The sequence below is a fragment of the Bombus pyrosoma genome, linkage group LG9, assembly GCF_014825855.1.
Source record: "Bombus pyrosoma isolate SC7728 linkage group LG9, ASM1482585v1, whole genome shotgun sequence".
NCBI classification, from domain to species: domain Eukaryota; kingdom Metazoa; phylum Arthropoda; class Insecta; order Hymenoptera; family Apidae; genus Bombus; species Bombus pyrosoma.
In genome coordinates this window covers 6,726,084-6,745,861 of record NC_057778.1, presented here as the reverse complement: position 1 = coordinate 6,745,861, position 19,778 = coordinate 6,726,084, and the positions used below count along the sequence as shown (strand labels likewise).

Genomic DNA, 19,778 nt, shown 5'->3' with positions numbered 1-19,778 from the left:
TCATTACGTGGCTTTGTTCCAGCCTCTGTTCGACCATGTTCGAACCGACGTTGCAACGTCGAAAAAGAAACGAAGGGGAAAAAAGAGGGGGAAGCGGGAATTTTTTAGTTTCGATTCCGAACGCATTCGAATCTGTCGCGTTGTCACGACATTCCCAACCGTATTTGAATTTTCACAACGTTTAACGACCTTAAGCTAGTTGTGTTTGCAGCCTGCGCGAAATTGGCGACGCGATCGCCGTTCGATGCCACGATTTTTTCTACAAAGAGTCAGGAGAAACGGTATTTCACGAAAGGATGAAAGGATCGCGTAGCGTTCTGTTGTTGCTCGTTCCGACCCGGTTTGTTCCTTCTATTAACTCACATTCATCCACCGTGACTGTTCCGACAATGCTGAAAAGAAAATCAACGCGATCGAAATTCCACGCGTTTTCGAATAATTGGCTTTCGAATTCCTTTTTTTCCCCCCTGACAACCTTTGTGCATTCGTTGGTTGGTATTCAGATATTTTAGCGAATTTTCGTAAACCATGCGAGAAATTTTGTAGACAAAGCTACGCGGGTGAATATTTTATGCGATTGTACGTTGCGAGTGATCGAGTTTCGAATACTAATGTGAGTGGAATTTCGATTTCTTTATCTTCTTCTTAATTACTCGATTCATTAATCCCTTAAAATAGATTTTGCATATTCCTTATAAATTTCGTAAGAACGTTTATGACGTCGAGTGTGACACGACGTAATCTACGTGGCGAGACGTACCAGACGTGTGCCGTTAGACTCGAGGATCGCTATGAAGCCCTTCGCTGATGCTTTATATTTTACATTTGTTCGCGCGAGAAGGCTTTCCCGGACCTTGGTGATGCTCGAGCCGATTTTTAACCCTTTTCGTACTTCTGTTGCAAGCCACCAAAGCAATTTTACCGTTTCGATCGTGCGTCTACCTTTAGCCACTAAAGCAAAGAATCATTTTGCGAATAATTATGCTTCGGAGATACGTAGAATTCTTAATAAAATTTGGCAATTCAGCGTAGTAGTTAGATGTTTTCGCTTTTAAAAATATTTAATAATAGATACTGTGAAATGGCAAAAAGAGAGTTAACGAAAGATCTACAGTGCTGTGAATGATTATAGACAAACACATTTTCTGTATCATTTCCTCGATATTTTTAATAGATAGTGTAACTATTCATAGAACTGATCAAAACTGAAGGGAAATATCGAATGAAAAAGTAACAAAATTAACACTGACTTTATATTTTTGATATTTTTCAAGAACAGGATATCAAGAGAAAATTTAATTTCTGCCAGACTTTGAAAGAAAAAAATTTGTATTCCCCGTATCTTCTTTTCCGTTTCTTGTTAAAATATGGAATTATATAAACGAGTTTGTCAATCTTTCTTTTGATATTATGAAAACTCAAAAAGTGGGCTTGAGTTTAGAATTATTCGCGGCAATGTATATCGTGAAATTGAAAGTAGTGACGACTCTTAGGACGTTTCCTTTGATTATGCTATTAATTAGTTATATCGTTAGTTCATTCAGTGAAAATTGATTCTGCCAGTACCTACATCCGCGTCTCATGTAAATGTCGTTTCGAGTATTTGACAGCCATATTTGTGAAGTGTCAAAGTCAATGTATGTATCAGCAGAAAATTAAGTAGACGATCGATAATTAACTGTATCTGGGATATTGGTTAAATATGGAAAGCTGTCAGTCGTTATCGAAACGTTATATTGTACAGGTGTATTCCAAAGCGAATATCTCATTGTGTATATTATAATAAAAAATCGAACAGAACATCGTACAGGATTTCATGCTGCACGATGATCGCTAAATCTTGCTTCTCTCGAGCGTTTTTCTAATCTTAGTGTTCGCATTCGTGATTCGTCTCGTCTCTTGCGTTGTTCTGTCTAAGGAAATTGAACGTCGCATGGAAAATCAGGGAACCTCGAGAAGCTCGAATTAGATTTCCTTGGAAATCGTGACAAATCTACTACTACTCCATCGCTTGCAAGACGATCAAGTTACTCGTAGAGCTCCCTAATTAAAGCCCATCGTTCCCTTTTCTTCGTTCCTTCTTCGTTCCTCGATATTCAGGATCAACTTGCACGAGGAAAAACAGCCGTTTCGTTTACGGATAATCAATTAGTAACAGTCACTTCTACGGTGGTTTTCCATCCGGTTCTCACAGAGTTCATGCAGCGCAGATGGCAAGCTGGAACTTTCTAATTGCTTTCGTTCGAATCGTTCGATTTGATATCATTTTATTTAACCCTTCCGCGTTTAACCCTTCGACTGTGTTCGAGTTTCCTCCACCCACCATTTCGGAATTGAAGAAACTTAAAGTTGGATCATTTTCTTACTACCGTTCTTGTTTGTCTTCATTCACTACGAAATATCTAATTGGTATTTCGTGATAATCTGTATAATATAGCTTCGCTCGAAAGGCAAAAGACACGGAATGTCTTATGTTGAAGAAAACTCTTAAGAAAACTCTACATCTGGTCCTTTTAGCTTTCTAAAGCACCGAAGCCATCGATAGGGTACAGACAAAAGACTGGGACGAAGGCAGACCATAAACAGTCGACAAGCGACGTTGGCTTCGGGGTTTTTCAGTTGTAGAGTAACACTGCTAGTGTGCGGATCTGGACCGGCTCAAATTGTTATTTCATTCTTGTATTTTTCACTGCTGCATTTAAAATATATTTTTCTACCTTATAATTTATCCACGCGTCTCTATCTTAAATATTCCGATATATCTCCAAAGATGAATTTCATTAGGGAGATCAGGATAGTTGATGAAGTTTTTCCTGTGTAAAAATTACTAAAAGGAATACGATATTAGTTTCTCAGGTCTGTCTCTTCGCAGATTGACCCTGTAATAATAGATTTCTTGTGTAATAATGCTTGCACATTAATGAAACTTTACGCCGTTCGTTAAATAAATAAATAAATGACGATGATGAAAATATCGATCGATTAGGTAAATTCGATAAACGAAAAAATTGTAACGATTCGCAGTATATAATAAGAAAACAGCGGATGTTCGCACGTGCATCCAGCACGGTGACATTATTAAATTTCTCCGGTGCTTTCCGCAATGTGCAACGCAACGCAACGTGTCGAAATGCCGCGGCACCGCGTGCTCACACGTGCCGTCGTCGCGGAAGTAAAAGTCAAAAGTTACTAAATCAACATTCGCGATACGATGGCTTTGCACTTTGCCGCAATATTGTCGTATCGAACTCCGCGACGCTTGGACGCTGTGTTTATCAATCGGGTGATTTATTAAGCGGATTAATCGCACAGCCTAAAGGGGCCTTTCCTCTTCTCAAGGAGAAAAATTGTCGTAAAGATGATTTACTTGGTGGAATATCTCGCGAAAGAGAGCCTGGCGTAATACCATTTTCATGCTTATTACCGAGGATGTACCTTCAAAAAGTTTAACGATACACGGATCTTCTGGAAAATAATTATTCCACGAGCAGAAATTAAAGTTGGCTCGCCTGGCGCGTCTCCCCTTTTGCCAAGTGCTGAGAAAGATAAAGAGGAGAGGGCAAACCGCCGGAAACAGGCAAAATATTATTGCCAGCACGCTGCTCCATGAACTATAAATTTCCACTTGCGCTGAATTCTGTTGCGTCGCAAGAAGTTACATATCCTCCGGCGGTGCCACTGCACGGTCTCTGTTTTTTCCGTCGAATATTCAAGAAGAAAAGACGCAGAGGAAAAACAACAGGAAAACTATGAAATAGATATAATTCTCCCTAATGTATGTAGGAGATAAAAAGGAAAGCGTGGTCTTCGTTATTTACGTTAGAGTATTCCAATTACTGGCAGTCTCGTAAAAAGTCAAACGTATCTTATATATTCGCTATACTTTAAAAGTAATAGCCTGAGATTAAAACAATTTACAATAACGCCAGGTGCTCGTTGATGTCGTAATTCTGGTATTTCCAGATTTATTCCTTATACACGATCGAATCCCGTTCGAGTTTCGTCTCGTTGGCTGGGAATCGTCGTCTCATTTATCAACGATATTGCTTCATTTACCGCGTAGTCGCTCGGCTCGAACAACGTTCTTTTACGAGCTAGACTCGCGAAAACGCTTGCAAAATTCACCATGGATGTCAAGGGTCGCGCTGGGTTGCCTTTATTGCGCGGTGGAAAATTAGCGTAAATCAACGTCAGCCGAGTGGACGGTGGATAGTCGGAGTATACCATTAAACGGGGATTAACGAAATAATAGATACGACGTTTATGGTGCAGAAGGACAGAGATATAGAAAAACCTAAGTCGTGAAATGTTTGCTACAATTCACTAGCCGATATCCGATAATATTGACATAAATTCGCGTGCCAATCGATATACCGTTATGGCAACCGATAGTGTATAGGTGGATGGCTATGTATCGAGCACAATGTAAAGTCGATAAGAAACACACTGCTATATTTCCTGATATGCTCAATTAAGCAATACTAGAACCGGGTGCGAAGCCGGAACACTTGCTACCAACCACGTGCCATGTTGCACGCGTCATTCGTGGCCGTTTGCGGAAAATTGAATGACCACGAACGTTTTATGGATGGCTCGAATCCGATGCCTGAGTCCTCAAATTTTTAACCGATGGCCTACTAGTCTTTGCGACTTTTTCGAAAATTCTTTCTCACGAATACAGAATATTTTTTACGAGTTTTTGCGGGGTTATTTCACGGTTTCAACTACACTGCTATGGACAGCTTCCAACAGCGATCGCTGATTAGAAAGATAATTTATTGCGTGTTCTCTTCGGCAGTGCCTTTCTGGAGTACTTTTCGCAGTAATGAAAGTGGCAACAATGAAAACTTTCTACATTCGGAAGTGTGATTCTGCTACTGGAAGAATTCTATGAGGAATTCCAAGGACACTCAAGAACGACAGTACCACGACATCAAGGAGAGACTTGAGTAGTAAAAGAAGTCGTACGAGAGTGCTGAGCATGAACCTCGTCGATGCAAGCGGAGTAAAGGGGAAATTCCCGCGTTCAAAAAAGGCGACTTGATGGCTCCGTAGTTCTGTTAAAGCGAACGAAATTAAATAACTTGGACAATTATAAAAGGAATTCAGAAAATGAATTTTAATATTAGAGAAAGACTTCGACACACGCTGTACCAGGAAAGAATTCCAATAATAAAAATCCAGTCGAAGAGTATTAAATTAAGAACTTTCGAACGATAAAAATGTAATACAATTGCGAGTACGTTAAACAGAAGGAACTCCAATAATAAAGGAAGAACGCAATAGCGTTGACAAAGTTGGAAATGAAAGACCAATACCTGCAACATCAGCCATTTTCGACAAGACAAAAGTGTAAGAGTAACACCTGCAAAGAAACAAGACTTTTCAACAAGAACAGAACAGGATTTTCAACAATTAAAAAGGCAACTTATCTGATTACGAACGTAACAAAAAGATCCAATGGAATCTCTGTCGAGAAAGAACCGAGGAAAGGACATTAAGTGATATAACAGCATCAATAATCAGACATCAGACAATCACCGATCGTATTCAGCTTTATTTATACGAATATTTAGCAAACTATCCATTCATCCTTTTATAATTCTTAGACATTCTCCCAAATAAATGTAACGATGCATGCACGACGAGTCAATTACTAGTCATTTCGCGCACATCGAAGGCAATGTTTAATCAGGTCGCGCGTACACCGCACGACAATCGCTCTCGCGTATATTAGAGGCTGCGTAATTTCAGAGTGGACCGTGAACCAATTAAAGTAATGAACAGGCGAATTTGCCCACGGGTGTGTGGAAATATTTCGCCGTTGCTTCGACGTTGCATTCTACTCCCTCCCCACCATCGTCGTTCCATTATAAACACGCGTCGTAGCAATTGCAACGAACCTTTCGACGCTGCTATCCAATTTCCCAACAGGAACAAACAAAAGGAACGTACAAAGGTACGCGCTTCCCGATTAAAAATGATCTCTATGATTGTTAAAATTATTAAATTGCGTAAAATATAGACAAATACCAACACATGGTGTTACGTTCGAATTAGTCCGCCGCCTAAAGGGGCGCATATCTGACGATGAATCTTTTCCCAATTTCTAGGGGTTTCGGATAGTTGGTACATCTGTCGTCGACAATGGGGAAACGCGCGCGCGCGCGCGCGTATAGCTGGCAATTATATTCTAATATCCCGTGATAAACGAGCGAGAGAAGTAGCGGAGCGTGTAATTACCCTTGAAAAATGAATCCGCCGTTGGCCATCTCTGGCGCGGCTTGTTGCGAAATATCCGCGGGAGAAACGAAGGGCCCGTGGTGGAAAGTACGCGTCTGCCCCCTTTCATAAAAGCCGGGCGTCGCAATTACGCGCCACTATGAAGTCCAGTTTAAAGTCCGTTTTCCGTAGCAATACCGCGTGCGGGCCGGAACGAATGGCCGGTCGGTGTATCAGGCCGCGGCGTAACTTTAATAAATCGCCCCTATGCGTCTCTGGTTCCGCCGTGTATTCTGTGTACGCCGATGAGCATTTTCACGCTCGGCTCGTCCAGTACCAGGCATTTGTTATTTTAATTATTTTGCGTACAGATCGCGGCCCCGTTATTGTCAGCGTTTTTAGCGCAATAGCAACGAGTATGTCCGCGAGTATGGTCCAGCCTGGTAAGTTGGTGAACAACAGCCACGGCGAATGAAATTACGTTACTTTTCGGGCGAAATTGCGTTTGCCGAGAGAAACGAGGCAAATCGAGCGCACGCTATTGGAGAGTATTGGTCAAAGAGAAGTTTTCGACAACGATGCGGTTGTTTGCAGCGAGCACGGTTAACTGTCGACTAATTACCACTCGGAATCTTATTACTTCCGTGGTTTCATTGGTCGGCACGATTTCAATACTCGAGAATAGTGAAATATTTCTTGCGAATGGAATAAAGCCTGGATTACAGCAACATAGCGTTAACTGGATTCGAGCTGGCTTCCGTTAATTGGCTATCGTTATACCCGTTGTTTTCGAATATAGATATCACGATTAATTCGACGTAAAATTCATTTAGAAATCACGCGATCTGATGGAAATGCTCGCGGCTTCACCTCGCATACCCATCGTGATTACGGTATTAATTATTAATCGAAGTGGCACGCGTTTACTTTCAATTATCCGCACATCAAATCAACGGAAAGATTTCAGATGATTGCTTCATCGACTGATCGACTTCCTCGTTGCGAAACGCAGTTAATATCGAAATCAAATCTTTTCTTCTTCGTTCGTCCTAAATAAACGAAATGTTGTTTCGAGCAACGAGATCTCCAGCCGACTCGAGCTGATCGATATTATTTCTCTTCGTTTATTCATGGCCGATAGCACGGCCAATAAATCGTCGCCAATTTAGTTTAAGCACGAGCTTGAATTATCCGTTCCTCGGCTAAAGTCAGCGGATTATCTCGTCGAGCGAACGATTTCCTGCGGCACGAACGACAACCCGTTCCCTGTTGGCCTGTGAATTATCATTTATTTTAACGTTTAATCGCGTCATTCAATCTTCCTTCCTACTTAAAGGTTCAGTTATCAGAATGACGACGGGTATCGCTACTCTTGTCTCTCCTCGAACTTCACAGTCTAGTTGCGAGAAGTTAGAGCCAAGTTAAAGTGGATTAAGCCCGTGTCAAGTTGCTTTTAAATTTTTAAAGTTTCTCGTGACTGATTTGTACGTTTATTGGAACGGAACCGAAGAGCGATGGTTTATTAAACGACGAGGATTTTTCACGATCGCGAAAATCTATCGCGGTAAATGGATCGCGACACTTTCATAAACTTTTACTTTTCGTACTTAAGAGGTTACACCGCATCGAACCATGAAAAGTAGTTGAAGCTTGGACATTTTCTCTCGCGGATAATTACACAATGATGCTTTTTAGAAACATAAAAAATCGATAAATTCGATTCTACGAAACTGTGCATTCCCTTGATGCGTTTTTAAATCGGCTAAGATGCATCCCATTGTTTCACAGTGAAAATACACGATATGCCAACTGTTCTAATTTCAATCGATGGCCGCCGTTGTTTTGCGTCGTTTGATAGAATTATCTTTTATTATCCTCCCGTTATACGTATAAACGGACAAATCATTTCGATACACGAATTACCAATTTACCGTGGACGAAAAAGTGCTACTAATTCGTTTGGGACGATGGTCGGTCGTAATTATGCAGATAACTTTTACAAAACCGGGATTTAAATTGACATTCGATTTAAAAACTCGTTGAATTTCCCCTCGTTCCAGATTTTCTAGTCAGAAACTGCGAACTATGCAGTCGATATTCAACATCGAATCGGCGGAAGATCGTGATAACGAAGTATAAAGCGAAAATTCAATGTTTGATTAAAAATCACATCGAGATTTTCGACAAAAATATTGCCTCGCATTTTTCAACATATATGTTCTGCCATTCTACGCGGAAAGAATCCATCCGCACTCTCAAAAATTACTAGAATATTCGAAAAATATACGGTTTAGTTCTTAGACATCTCGAAAGAAACATATCTATTTATTTACTTATTTATTTATTTATTTAAACGAGTTGGTTGTTTCTTTGTACGTAGGTGAAAGTAGGTGCCATAATACATAATTGATGCCTATAATAGTTGCCTAATTGTCTAATCCACGTCGGAGAGCTTTGTGTACATAATTGGATTCGAAAGATGACGGAGAACCACCAAAGTAATCTAAGCTAGTAAATTTGTTTGCAAAATTTGATTGTCTGGTAACGACATTCGAATGCTCGAATCGAGAGGTAGATTTCGAAGATGAGAACGTAAGAGGATGCCTGATCGTTCTTATACGTGCATTGGTAATCGATATTGATCTTTTCGAGGACCTTTGAACACTGTACGTGTCTGTTGCGTATTTCATATTCGTACTATGAAATAAATAATTCCTACTATCGATTATGTAAAATAAGTAAATATATTTCACGTAAATGTTTCTAATATCCGCGTTAAAAAAAGCGAGAAAATTTTCTACACTCGGCAAATCTATATTATCGACGATAGTTTCGATGAAATGAAATTGCAACGCTTTTACGTAACTCGCCTCGTATAATGTTACGACAAGTAAGGAACTACGATCGTTCATTGTCAACGAGTAACAAACAATTCGTAAACAAATTGAAACAATTGTAATCCTGGGAAATCGCATCGATCGAAACTATGGGTGGCACCAACAGGCAACATTCCAAGCTCCCGTTCGCGTTTCCTAAATCTGCCGGCTTTACAGCAGTCCGGCTTTGCAGTAGTCCGGCTTTGCCGATCGGAACGCGTCAGAGCGCGTTTGCGTTAGCACGCGAACGTAATAAATCCATTTGTGCCGGTATTGATTTCAGATAATGGGCAAGTGGTACGTGGTGGAGGTGCTGGAGCACAAAGTCGACTCGTCGAAACCCGCCGTTGGATCGTACGTGGTCGATTCTTGTCCGATCGTGAACCTGATGGAGGCCGAGAAATCGGCCAAGTTCTTGTCCTCGTTGAAGCTATTGTGGGTGGAGGAGGCCGGCAGTGTGGAATACACCTTCCGGATACCGGACATCGCCAGGAAGCCGGGCTTCTGGATCTCCTCCAGTTTTCAAAATGGTAACTCGTTCCCAACCAGATTACAATTTCGACAACACCAAGTGGGCATTTTAGCTGCTGTGAAATTCGCAAAGGAAGATGGTCAAAAGATATCAAATTTCTACTGCAGACACCTAAGATTCTGATACGACACGCCATCGTCGTACATGGCATGGTACTTCGTCGTCGACGATGATTTTATCGAAAAATTACAACCCGAAGATGAGAAAAATGAAATATAGCGATAATTCTTCGTATTCGATGCGTTCCATCTTGTTTTAGAAGCAGGTTATAGTTTAATAACAAACATATTTCGCAGAATATTTGCGTATTTAATGTAATCGTTATTAATATCGTTATTAATTAACAATTTTCTTTGCAAAGTAGCTGTTGAATCTTTTCGTTTCGTGCATTCGTTTCGAAGTTACGATCGTTTGAGGTGGACAAACTTACAATTCGCTTTTCGGGTTACTTCATGTACATTTTCTTTTACAACTGTCCCATCGCGTTTGCCATAAATGATCGTGCTTTCATGAGGCATTAGGATTTATAGAACGACGCTTTATCAGTATTTTAGGTGCGGTACTTTGACCATCCTTCCTTTGCGAACCGATGAAAATTTTCACGAGCTTTCCCCAAGCGGAAAAAATAAATTCGAATAATCTTTTGACTTTTTTGTCTACTTTTTCCCCTTTTATTTTCTGTTTTTGAGCGTTCTTGACAAAAAGCTGTGGAGATTTAATATTTTTTCTGTTAAATCTGTGAAAAAGAGTGAGAATCGAGTAGATAAGCGTAATTCCCGACAATGATTCTGCCGTCCACGATTTTGCTGAACGGTTTTTCTCGGTCCGCGAGGATAGTCACCGTGCCATTCGTGGCGCATAAAACGGAAGAATAATTCCCCCGTGAAACGTCGCAGTTGGCGGCGCGAGGGGGAGAAAAATAAAAAATAAAAAAGCTACCCGGTTAGTTCCTGCTCCAATGAAGTTTCCTCACCGATAGATAATAACGAACAGCTCGATAACTTGGAGCTACTCGGTTCGAACTTCTTTCAAAGACGATTATCGTAAGCTGACGAGGTAACCGATTTCCCAGAAATATACTTTCCTCGATAACTGACCAGATTAAACGCGGCCAAATTGGCTAGTCGCTAATGTGAATGCTCGTGCGTCATGTTTCTCAGTTTCACGATATTATGTTATTCGTTTTGTATCATGGACGTCAAAGTAAGAAACGATGACACATTACGAAATGTAAGTGAGATAACTTGATTCTTTGTTACCAGTGTATTTCTAACGTAAAATGGAGAATTATTTATAGCTTGAGAAATAAGCCTTGGGCGACATTTTTATGCACTTTTTCTTTCTTCATCTCGACGTCTAGAAACGACTTTACAAATATCCTCCGCGTATCTCGTGACATACGTACTGTGTACTACATATGTACGTGACTGTATGTGTACAATACACTGGCAAATATATTTGTTTTTAGCGAAAGATCGAGCCGATACTTTGATCAGTAATAGTCCTGTATCGAACTATAGTCGTGCCTAATACAAACCGAGGCGTTCTTTTAGTCAGTGGTTTTCTTTTTTAACAAAATAATTCTCGTGACAAATTCCTGTTGCCGGCGTAAAACTGCCTCGAAACTTCTCTTCTCCGTGATAAGAGCAGAATTTTGTTAGGATATACAGGAAGGAGATTGGCGCTTAGATAGATTCCTCTATCGAGGAAATTAAGATCCATCATATGGTTCGAAATCGCGTCTCGGTATGGTCCGATGGATTCTAAACAGAACTGTTCCTACAAGAGTAGTGGCTTACCAGTTGTCAGCTCCTAACTTCAAAGCAGTTTCAATTCATTGACCCGATGCAGCTTTCGTAGTCGGTGATCAATGAGCCGTATAAACGCGATAGAACAAAGGGGGCGGAACGAAATAGCCAATCGAACTGGTTGATTCCTAAGAACGAGATCGACAAGCAGGTAAACGGTCACTTCCGTGGTAAAAGCATCTTTTATCATAGTTTTCGATCGAAGCTAGTCTCGCAAGAACTTGGAACCTTTGTTGACTTTCGAACCAAATTCACCAACGATATCTGTGATATCTTTCCGTTGGAAATCTTTCGGTCCAATCGTCTGAAATACAACGAGAGTGTGAATTCGTGTCGACTACGAGTAATGGAAATCCGAATGAACGTTTTTCTTCGATTATTGGTAGTGATCGGATTGGAACGAACGACAGAATGTAGAACGGCTGAGAAACGCTGAGAACGATAGAGGAAGAAATGGTTTGAGGCGTGAAATATGTGGAGTAGTCGGTCAAAAGGCGATCACAGGGGAGGACAGTTTCCGCCGAACGATCGCCTTCTAAGCGGCTAATTATCGAGCTCTAGAGGAGACTTAGGAACAAAGTAGGAAACCAGTGGCGGTAATTAAAGTCGTAAGGTGCATCCGATAACGATCTTAATGAATTCCCAGGTAGCCGGCGTGATTATCGGTTAAATGTCAGCGAGAATAGAGCCGAACGTGGTGTCGTCGGTCATGCCGGAGAGAAGTCAGCCCATCCAATTATGAGGTGGCTCGGGATAGAGGAACGAAGCTGCGGAGGAGCGGGGAAAATCCGCGAGAAACCGTCGACGCGGAAAATAATTTTTCAAAAGCCCCTTGCTGGGCTCCCTTTTTTCATCTCGCGGCTCCATTCTTCTGTCCCGTATCCACGGACAGCTGAGAGTTGGCGAAAGCGAGCACAATGCGTTCGCGGATCGAGATTTCTCGAAGCCTCCGCTACCTCTTCTCCTTCGCCAGAAACTTATCCCTTGGACTTGGTCGCAAGGCGACGTTTAACTCGAATCTCGTCTTTACAAATTTTCGTTTAATTTCAAACTCTTCTTCCGTTCCTTTCTCTTTTTTCTTTTTTTTTTTATTTTATCAAAGTAGCGCCGCGTTATTAAATGGTTGGATTTTACTTCGTTGACAAATTGGCTACGAGGGGAACCTCGCGTCTTGTCCACAGTGGCGCGCAAAAGTTTATTTTCCTGATAGATTATTCGCTGTATGTTATAAAAGTGATATTTTTATAGAATTTCAACTGATATTATATTACAGCGCAAAATATTAGCACTTTGCTATGTTATCGCGATATCGAAGCGCTACAAATTTTGCGATATTATTGTCCGTTCAATTTACGGTGTTTCCCAAAAGTATTCAGGCTTGCGCCAATTGTATACCATTACGTGGTACGAAATATATATGCAAAATTATATACATAAAATATACGATCGTATCGTACATATTTTGACAGATTCCTTATGTGATCGATCGCCGATATAATCGACTCAGTGTCGTATCTGAATTCTTCGGGCGGACGTGCATGAGATGAAACCAAACAAGATCGCGATCTGGCGGGTTAGCGAAAAATTCAGTTTCGAAACAGCGGAACAAAGCATACGCTGATTTTCAACGGAAAATATCTCTATGACGTTTCTGTTGACACGCTACTAAAAATTCCACGAATTCAACAGACTTTATCGAAACAACGCGACCGTGTCACTTTTTAAACAGAGTTCTCGCGTCTCTTTGTTTGCCGCGTGCTTGCCTCCTGTTTTCAGTGCCAATTCCCCGATCCTCCTGTTTCTGCCATAAAACGGATACAGTCCGGATAAAAGCACTCGACTTGGAAAATGAAAAATAAATCAAAGGCGCGTGTTGCGCGCGAGAACGACAAGATCTCTCGTAGCAGTCTCGAATTCATTCCCGGGGCGTTTCAGCTGTTCCCTGTAAGCTGCTGCTATTGCAAATCATCGGCGAAACGTGTGCGTCCCGTGGATCGACGCGGAAATAAACAAGGCAACGCGGCAAAATAATTGATAAAATGATTCGTTCGATGAAAACGCAAAGTCCTTCGGCAGAATTTCAGGCGACCGAACGGCCGCTCCAATTAGTTTCATACGATTAAACGTCAATATCCCGAAGGCTAGTAACCGTTTACATGATGAAACAGCTTAATGGACGACGCAATAATAATACGATAGTACTGGATGTTGACATTATTGCGATTGGCACGTAACAGACGCGTGACAATCATTTCCCGAAGTAATAATATCCGCTGTTTTATCAGCCAAACATTCAACAGGAACGTAACGTTAGTTTAACGATTTAAAAAAAACACCAAATTTAGCGATTCTCTGTATCGTACAGGATGTTGATCAGAACTGTTGAGATATGTACAATTTTCTGTGCTGGACTAGGCTAAACGCGCAGTATGGGAGTATGCGTGTGCGCGACGTCTCAAAAACAGATGGATGTAAACTGTCCAGTCGTTAGAAGCATCTGGAAGAGTCGTCGGTTAACAGTCGGGTATAGAAGAAAGTGCTGAGACGCGTGCAGATATGTATCGATAAATATAATAGAGATCGTCCATTAAATAAATGTATAACTATTTAAACATTAATTAAAAGTGTAAATTTTGTGTTCCAATAACATTATTTCGGCTTCAAAGATCCAAAATTCTCAAGAAGAACGATCGCCACGATTTTTCAAGTCGTTCTGCCCATCTTACGAAACGATGTCTCGAACAAAAATTCTGAACAACGATCATCCCGTATATTCGAATATCTGACAATTCTTCGAACACGCAAGCCGACGTTCGTCGTTGGAAAGGCAAATAACAATGGTGAGATCGTTGGCAGAAGTAGAACGTATGCATTGAAGGTAAGAAAAATTAATGGCGATACGCAAATGCGATATGTGGAATGGCATACGTAAACTGAGCGCGACATCCGATAATCCTATCTGCGCGTATTCCTAATCAGCGGCGTAAGTACACCATCAACGACATAATGGCGCGTAATGTGACAGATTTCCAGCGGGAGCACACCGGCATTCCCAGTCGTCGTAGACAATAATCAGACCGATTCACTGATTTCCGCTGCTGATTCCCCTTGAATCGGGGCTGCGTATTCCCCGATTTCAAATCATTTCGATGCTTCAGTTCCATTCGTTTGGAACGACGCAACGTCACGTCTATGGAATGCATAGAATACACGAGAGAAATGTTGCTGCAAACAGAGATCAGGTTGCTCCTATAGTTTCATATACATTATCGATGGATTTCCGTGAAATTAAAAGAAACGAGGGAAAATGGTGATCGAGAAGCTTTTCGAAGAAAATTCGGCATCAGATTCAGGACTTTTTCTCCGCAGGATCAGATCTCGTTCTCTTTATGGCAATTTTATTTCAATGTTTCCTTCCTCAGTTTTCTAGCTTCGTTTAAAGCTTGACATTAGATGAGATTTCATCGTTTAGTAGCATTTAATTCGGCGTTATAGTTAGGCGGATTTAGACAGTATGGATTTTTACTCTTTCTCTGTATGAATAGCGAACATCCTGTGATAAATCTCGTAGTTTCCAAGGTCGTACTACGAGATACAATCGCCTGGCAATTCCTGCGGTTAACCGACACAGAGTTAATCAAACTGCCGTTCATCCCCCGTCGTGCAACATTCAAAATCCACCAACGATTCGAACAATTTGTTCATCTTCCGTTCTGGTACGCACGAATGATGCAACGTGTTATGATGTCGCTGTGATGGGTCCATATAAAAAACAAACTTCGACAGTTTTATATTTTCAATATCAGAATTTCAAGCTGCATGTATATTGCAGCATTGACCCTGCTACGTTCTCCCGGCCATTTTCGATACAGCTATATTTTCCCAATTTTTCGATCGAAAAATATCTCTATAAATAGTATCCTATCTCTATGCATGATTCCCGGCTTCGATTTTACGTTAAACATCCTGTTAAATCGTTGCGAGCTCTTTTTGCTTGCTAAAATGAGAGCAAGATCGAAGTATAAAAGGATTTAAGAATATTATAGAAATCTGTGGAATCGCATGGCATCACCGGTTCAAAATCTCAATGACACAGCATCACTCGTCTTTATTTATCGAAAGTATTATTTTACTATTCGTTTAATTATCCTCGACCTCGTGAGCCTAGAAAATGGATTTGATTTAAAATTCCTACGCTGTCTTACTATCGCTCCTTAATTAACTAGTCGCTTATTTACTCGATCTGTTCTACTTTCATTTCACTTTATTACTACCTAACCCTATCTTTGATCTCGGTTATCTTTCTTTTTCTTTTCTAAATCCCTCAGCCAATTTACTTCGCAATATCTTCCGCCCCTCGCTCTATCTACTTCCTTATATTCTATACTGTATAGCAATGTATCGCAGTTCTCTCCCCCTCTACGCACATTCTACGCTTCTTCTCGTCTATCTCTGGCCAAAATCTGCTCGCTTCTTCCATATTAGGTCTTCCTTCTCCTTCCTTGCTTCCTCGTTACCATTTACATTCGTGTTGCAAGCATAGATCTCTAATCGATCGCGACGATTTCGACAGGTACGCTGACAGTGTCGGAGAGACCGTACCATCAGTTCACGGGGAACGTGCACGTAATGAAAGCCGTGGCCTCGGATATGGTGTTGACTTTCTGCTCCCGAAGCCCGGACAATCAACTGTACTCGTTGCTGCTCTCGCGAGAGCACATCTTACAGAAGAGCGATAAACGAGGCGTTCACAATCTGCTGAGCCGTCGCGGCCTCAAAAACATCAGCATCCGGGAGACCTGCATGAACAACGCTGTCTACAGAAGAGGATCCTTCAATCTGGTTGGCTGGCTGACATTAATAGGAATACTATCCACCTTCTTCTTCGGTTCCTGGTAGTGGTAATCGTCGAAAGGAAGAAACGATCAAATTTTCGGGGTAAATCGTTAGTTGCTTGGCGAGTCGATTAACGATGATCTTTAACAATCTTTCTATCCGAGTTCTCGCGATCTCTACTGTATACTGCGAGTCCTCCGAATCGACAACTCCGACCGTCCGGAGAGAGATCGCCTGTGAAACGAAATAAATAAAGCTCGTTGCTCGCCCTCGAGAAGAGAAACGAGATGACAATTTCCGCAGGTATCGAGAAAAGGACGATCGATTTCAACGACATCAGCCGATAACAGAAGACTCCTCTTTTGATCGCGAATGAAAAGCTCCCCTTAATTGCCAACGCAGCTAACGATCACGCGACTTGTGTCTGTTGCACGAAACCTCGACTGCGGCGTAATCGTAACGAGAATCTGGTCGTCTCGCGTCTGTCCGACGATGGACGAACGAGAAACGCGAATCTATCGTTGGCCTCGTGATTCAGCCACGTGAATCCTGTACGAGAAAGGATGCACAGTCGTCAGGGCGGGTCGACCGGCTATTGTCCTTTTCGGCACGATGCCAACGGCACCAAGGGAACGATTCCGCTGGATAGCGTGTCGTGTTGCGTTTTCTCGTCCAGGTTCTTCCTGTGCTTATTACCGCGGGACCTCTGTTCCTCGAAGGAGCTGCCGATCCCTCGAGTCCTCTCGACTGAAACAACACGGACTCGAAATTCGTGCAACCGCGCGTTTACGATAGGTGAGACGATCGCATAAATCGAGGAGGAACCGGAATGTGCAAATTCTCCATCCTATTGACTCTCTCAGTCCTCGACAACGGCGGCTTTGGCAAGAAATTGGAGAAAGCAAAGTTCTGTTCCTTTTACGCAACATATCCGATTTTCCATGTCGCTGTATACGCTACGAAATATGGTACGCCTTTGCGGTTTTACTTTTCATCATAGATTTGCTTATAAAATGTTCTCAGGTTTATCGTTCGTCGACAAACATATCAAAATACGTTACTTACTGAGGGTTATCCAGGAGGGAAATAAAATGTTTGACACGCGAGGATTGAATTTGCCGGCGTTAACGCCGGCCAGGGCTGAAAGAGTTAAACGTTCGGAGAACTCGTTGTTCCAGCTAAGATAATGCTCGTTTGAGAAAGTAAAACGAGCGCGTTCCCGTGAACATTAGTCACGTTAGATAGAAATGCATGTTGTATGTATCTCGGTTCGTGGATTTAAGAAGACAATAGTAATATATCGTGGGCGATCGCGTCGCTTCGACGAAGATCGATCGAGTAGCCGATTATAAGATTCATCTATTCGCTCGTTGAATGAGTGAGAAGGGAAAGCGAACGGTGCACGGAGAAAGTAACGGATAGCCTCGGATGACTCGAGTGCGTCGTTCCTTTCATTCCGTAATGTGGAAGTTTAACGAAATTGCAGGTTTCGTTGTGACACGATCGGTACGATTCTTTGCTCGCCGAAAGTGATCTAATCGAGAGGAAAATTCAAGTGAACCGTGAAATTGAAATTGGAAAATCATCAACTGAGACAAACACGAAATTCGACGATCGTGTCGCGATTTTTCCCTACGCATCTCTCTCCTGTTTTCAGCTCCGTTTTAGGATAAAGAAATTTCCATTCTAAATAAATCGCAATTAACGAATGGATTCGATTATCGAGGACGATTTTATTCCACGACGAAGAAGCAGCAGCAAGAGCAGTGTACGTTGCACGATTGTATAAATAGTTGAACCCTATCGTTAGAGATATTACTCGTGTCATGAAAGGTCAAAGGTTGTTCGAAGGTTGGGCCAAAGGTTCGACCGAATCGAGTAGCCGCGTCCTTTTTGGCTCGATCACATTCGCTTTTCATTCGATATTCGTACGCTAAACACACACGTACATACACACAAACACACGCAGACCGTTATCACTGGCGCATAGAAACACGCGACATATCGTTTTATACTTAGCCGAGATTCGTTCGAGACGATCTTTTTTATAAAGACCTTTGAATTCTGCCAGTCTTGCGTCTTCGTATGCCTTTTTATACGAACATCCGAGCGTGCAAAATCTTATACTTGACTTTTACTCTTTTCTATGCGCCACCGTTTCAATGCCAACATATCACACGCTCTATCCGTGGACAATATCGTCTGCGACTCGCGTCTTCTCTGTCGATGCGAATTTCAAATGTTTCGTACAAGCTATAACGATGGCTAACGATTTTCGAACAGACCAGGAACACAGCAAGACTATCGATTCACACATTTACATAGACAGCGTGACAATGTTTTTCGTATGTCGCATGTTTTCTCTGAATATATTCGTGAAAGTGTAAACGAACGCGTTCGGGCGAGTTGTTCAATGCGTTGAAGAAGAGCAAGAATTATCAGAGCTTCCCGCGAGAACGTGATCTGATCATCGACCGTGTCGAACGGGGAGGAATTGTTACGATTTGTTTGAGAAGTTCAAAGTAAAACCCTGTGCGGTGTATATACATCCTCGGATCGAATAAAGCTAGGCGTCGCGTCGTCGTCGTGGCGCCTCTGACGAACGGTGTCTGGAAGGACGATACAATATACGCATGGGGAAACTCGTTAAATTATTGTACACTTTTCGATGGCAATCGCAAGGGAGTACACCGTGTTATGTTTTAAATGCTCTAGAGTCTTTATTTATTGTACAGAATGCTCGATATATAAATAAATGAATGAATATATATACAATACGATCTAGTACCTAATACGATGTAATCGTATTCGCTTATTATGTGTATAAATATGGAACAATAAATCACTTCGACGGTTTCCAACGATTTTTCTTTCCCCGCAACCTCCTACGTTCCGACCGAAATAATAAATACGTAACGCTGGAAAGTTAAAAGTTGCTGCCAACGTCGGAAGGTCTCGCAAAGTTTTACGTAAGACTGTTATCGTACGTTGCGATTCGAGTTAACGATGAGATAGGTAACGACATTGGGTCGTGTATCGCGAGTCTTTGAACAAAGTTATACTGGAAATGAAGCAGGTATCGACGAGGCGTACTGAGTATAGAAATTAATTTCTTCATGAAGCTTTTACGAGTATTCAAAATTATCATTCCGAAATCTGATACTATTTTTAGAGATCGCGATAGTATTCGGCTCTGTATAAATAATTTTGAACGTATGATCAACGTTGGAATCGAATGTTCGCTAAGTATATCGAGAAACGTATTGACTTTAGTTAAGGTTGATGAAACTGCAGGAAGAGAAGAGACAAGCAAACGTATAAGATCGTGCGTGTATGTGAGAAATCAAGCTGGAGAATCGAAGGAAGCTTTTTAACGTTACGTAACAGCGTCTCCAGCAAAGAAGATACAATCTTTCGGCGAACAGGCACCGGTAACTAACTTGCAACATTACTGTCGGCTAGAACTAAGCGGGAGTAGAATGGAAATGTCCAGGGGGGCCAATA

At 41.6% G+C, this 19,778-nt stretch overlaps 1 protein-coding gene across 1 annotated transcript in view; it reads left to right on the top strand.

Annotated features, from left to right (window-relative positions):
- Positions 1-19,130, top strand: part of LOC122570782 — a 57,666-nt gene extending 38,536 nt beyond the window's left edge. The window contains exons 2-3 of the mRNA XM_043733622.1: positions 9,382-9,628; positions 16,012-19,130. Of these exons, the coding sequence (XP_043589557.1) occupies positions 9,382-9,628; positions 16,012-16,337 (573 nt within the window). The 3' untranslated portion in view covers positions 16,338-19,130. The remainder of the gene's footprint in view (positions 1-9,381; positions 9,629-16,011) is intronic.
- Positions 19,131-19,778: the final 648 nt, after the last annotated feature.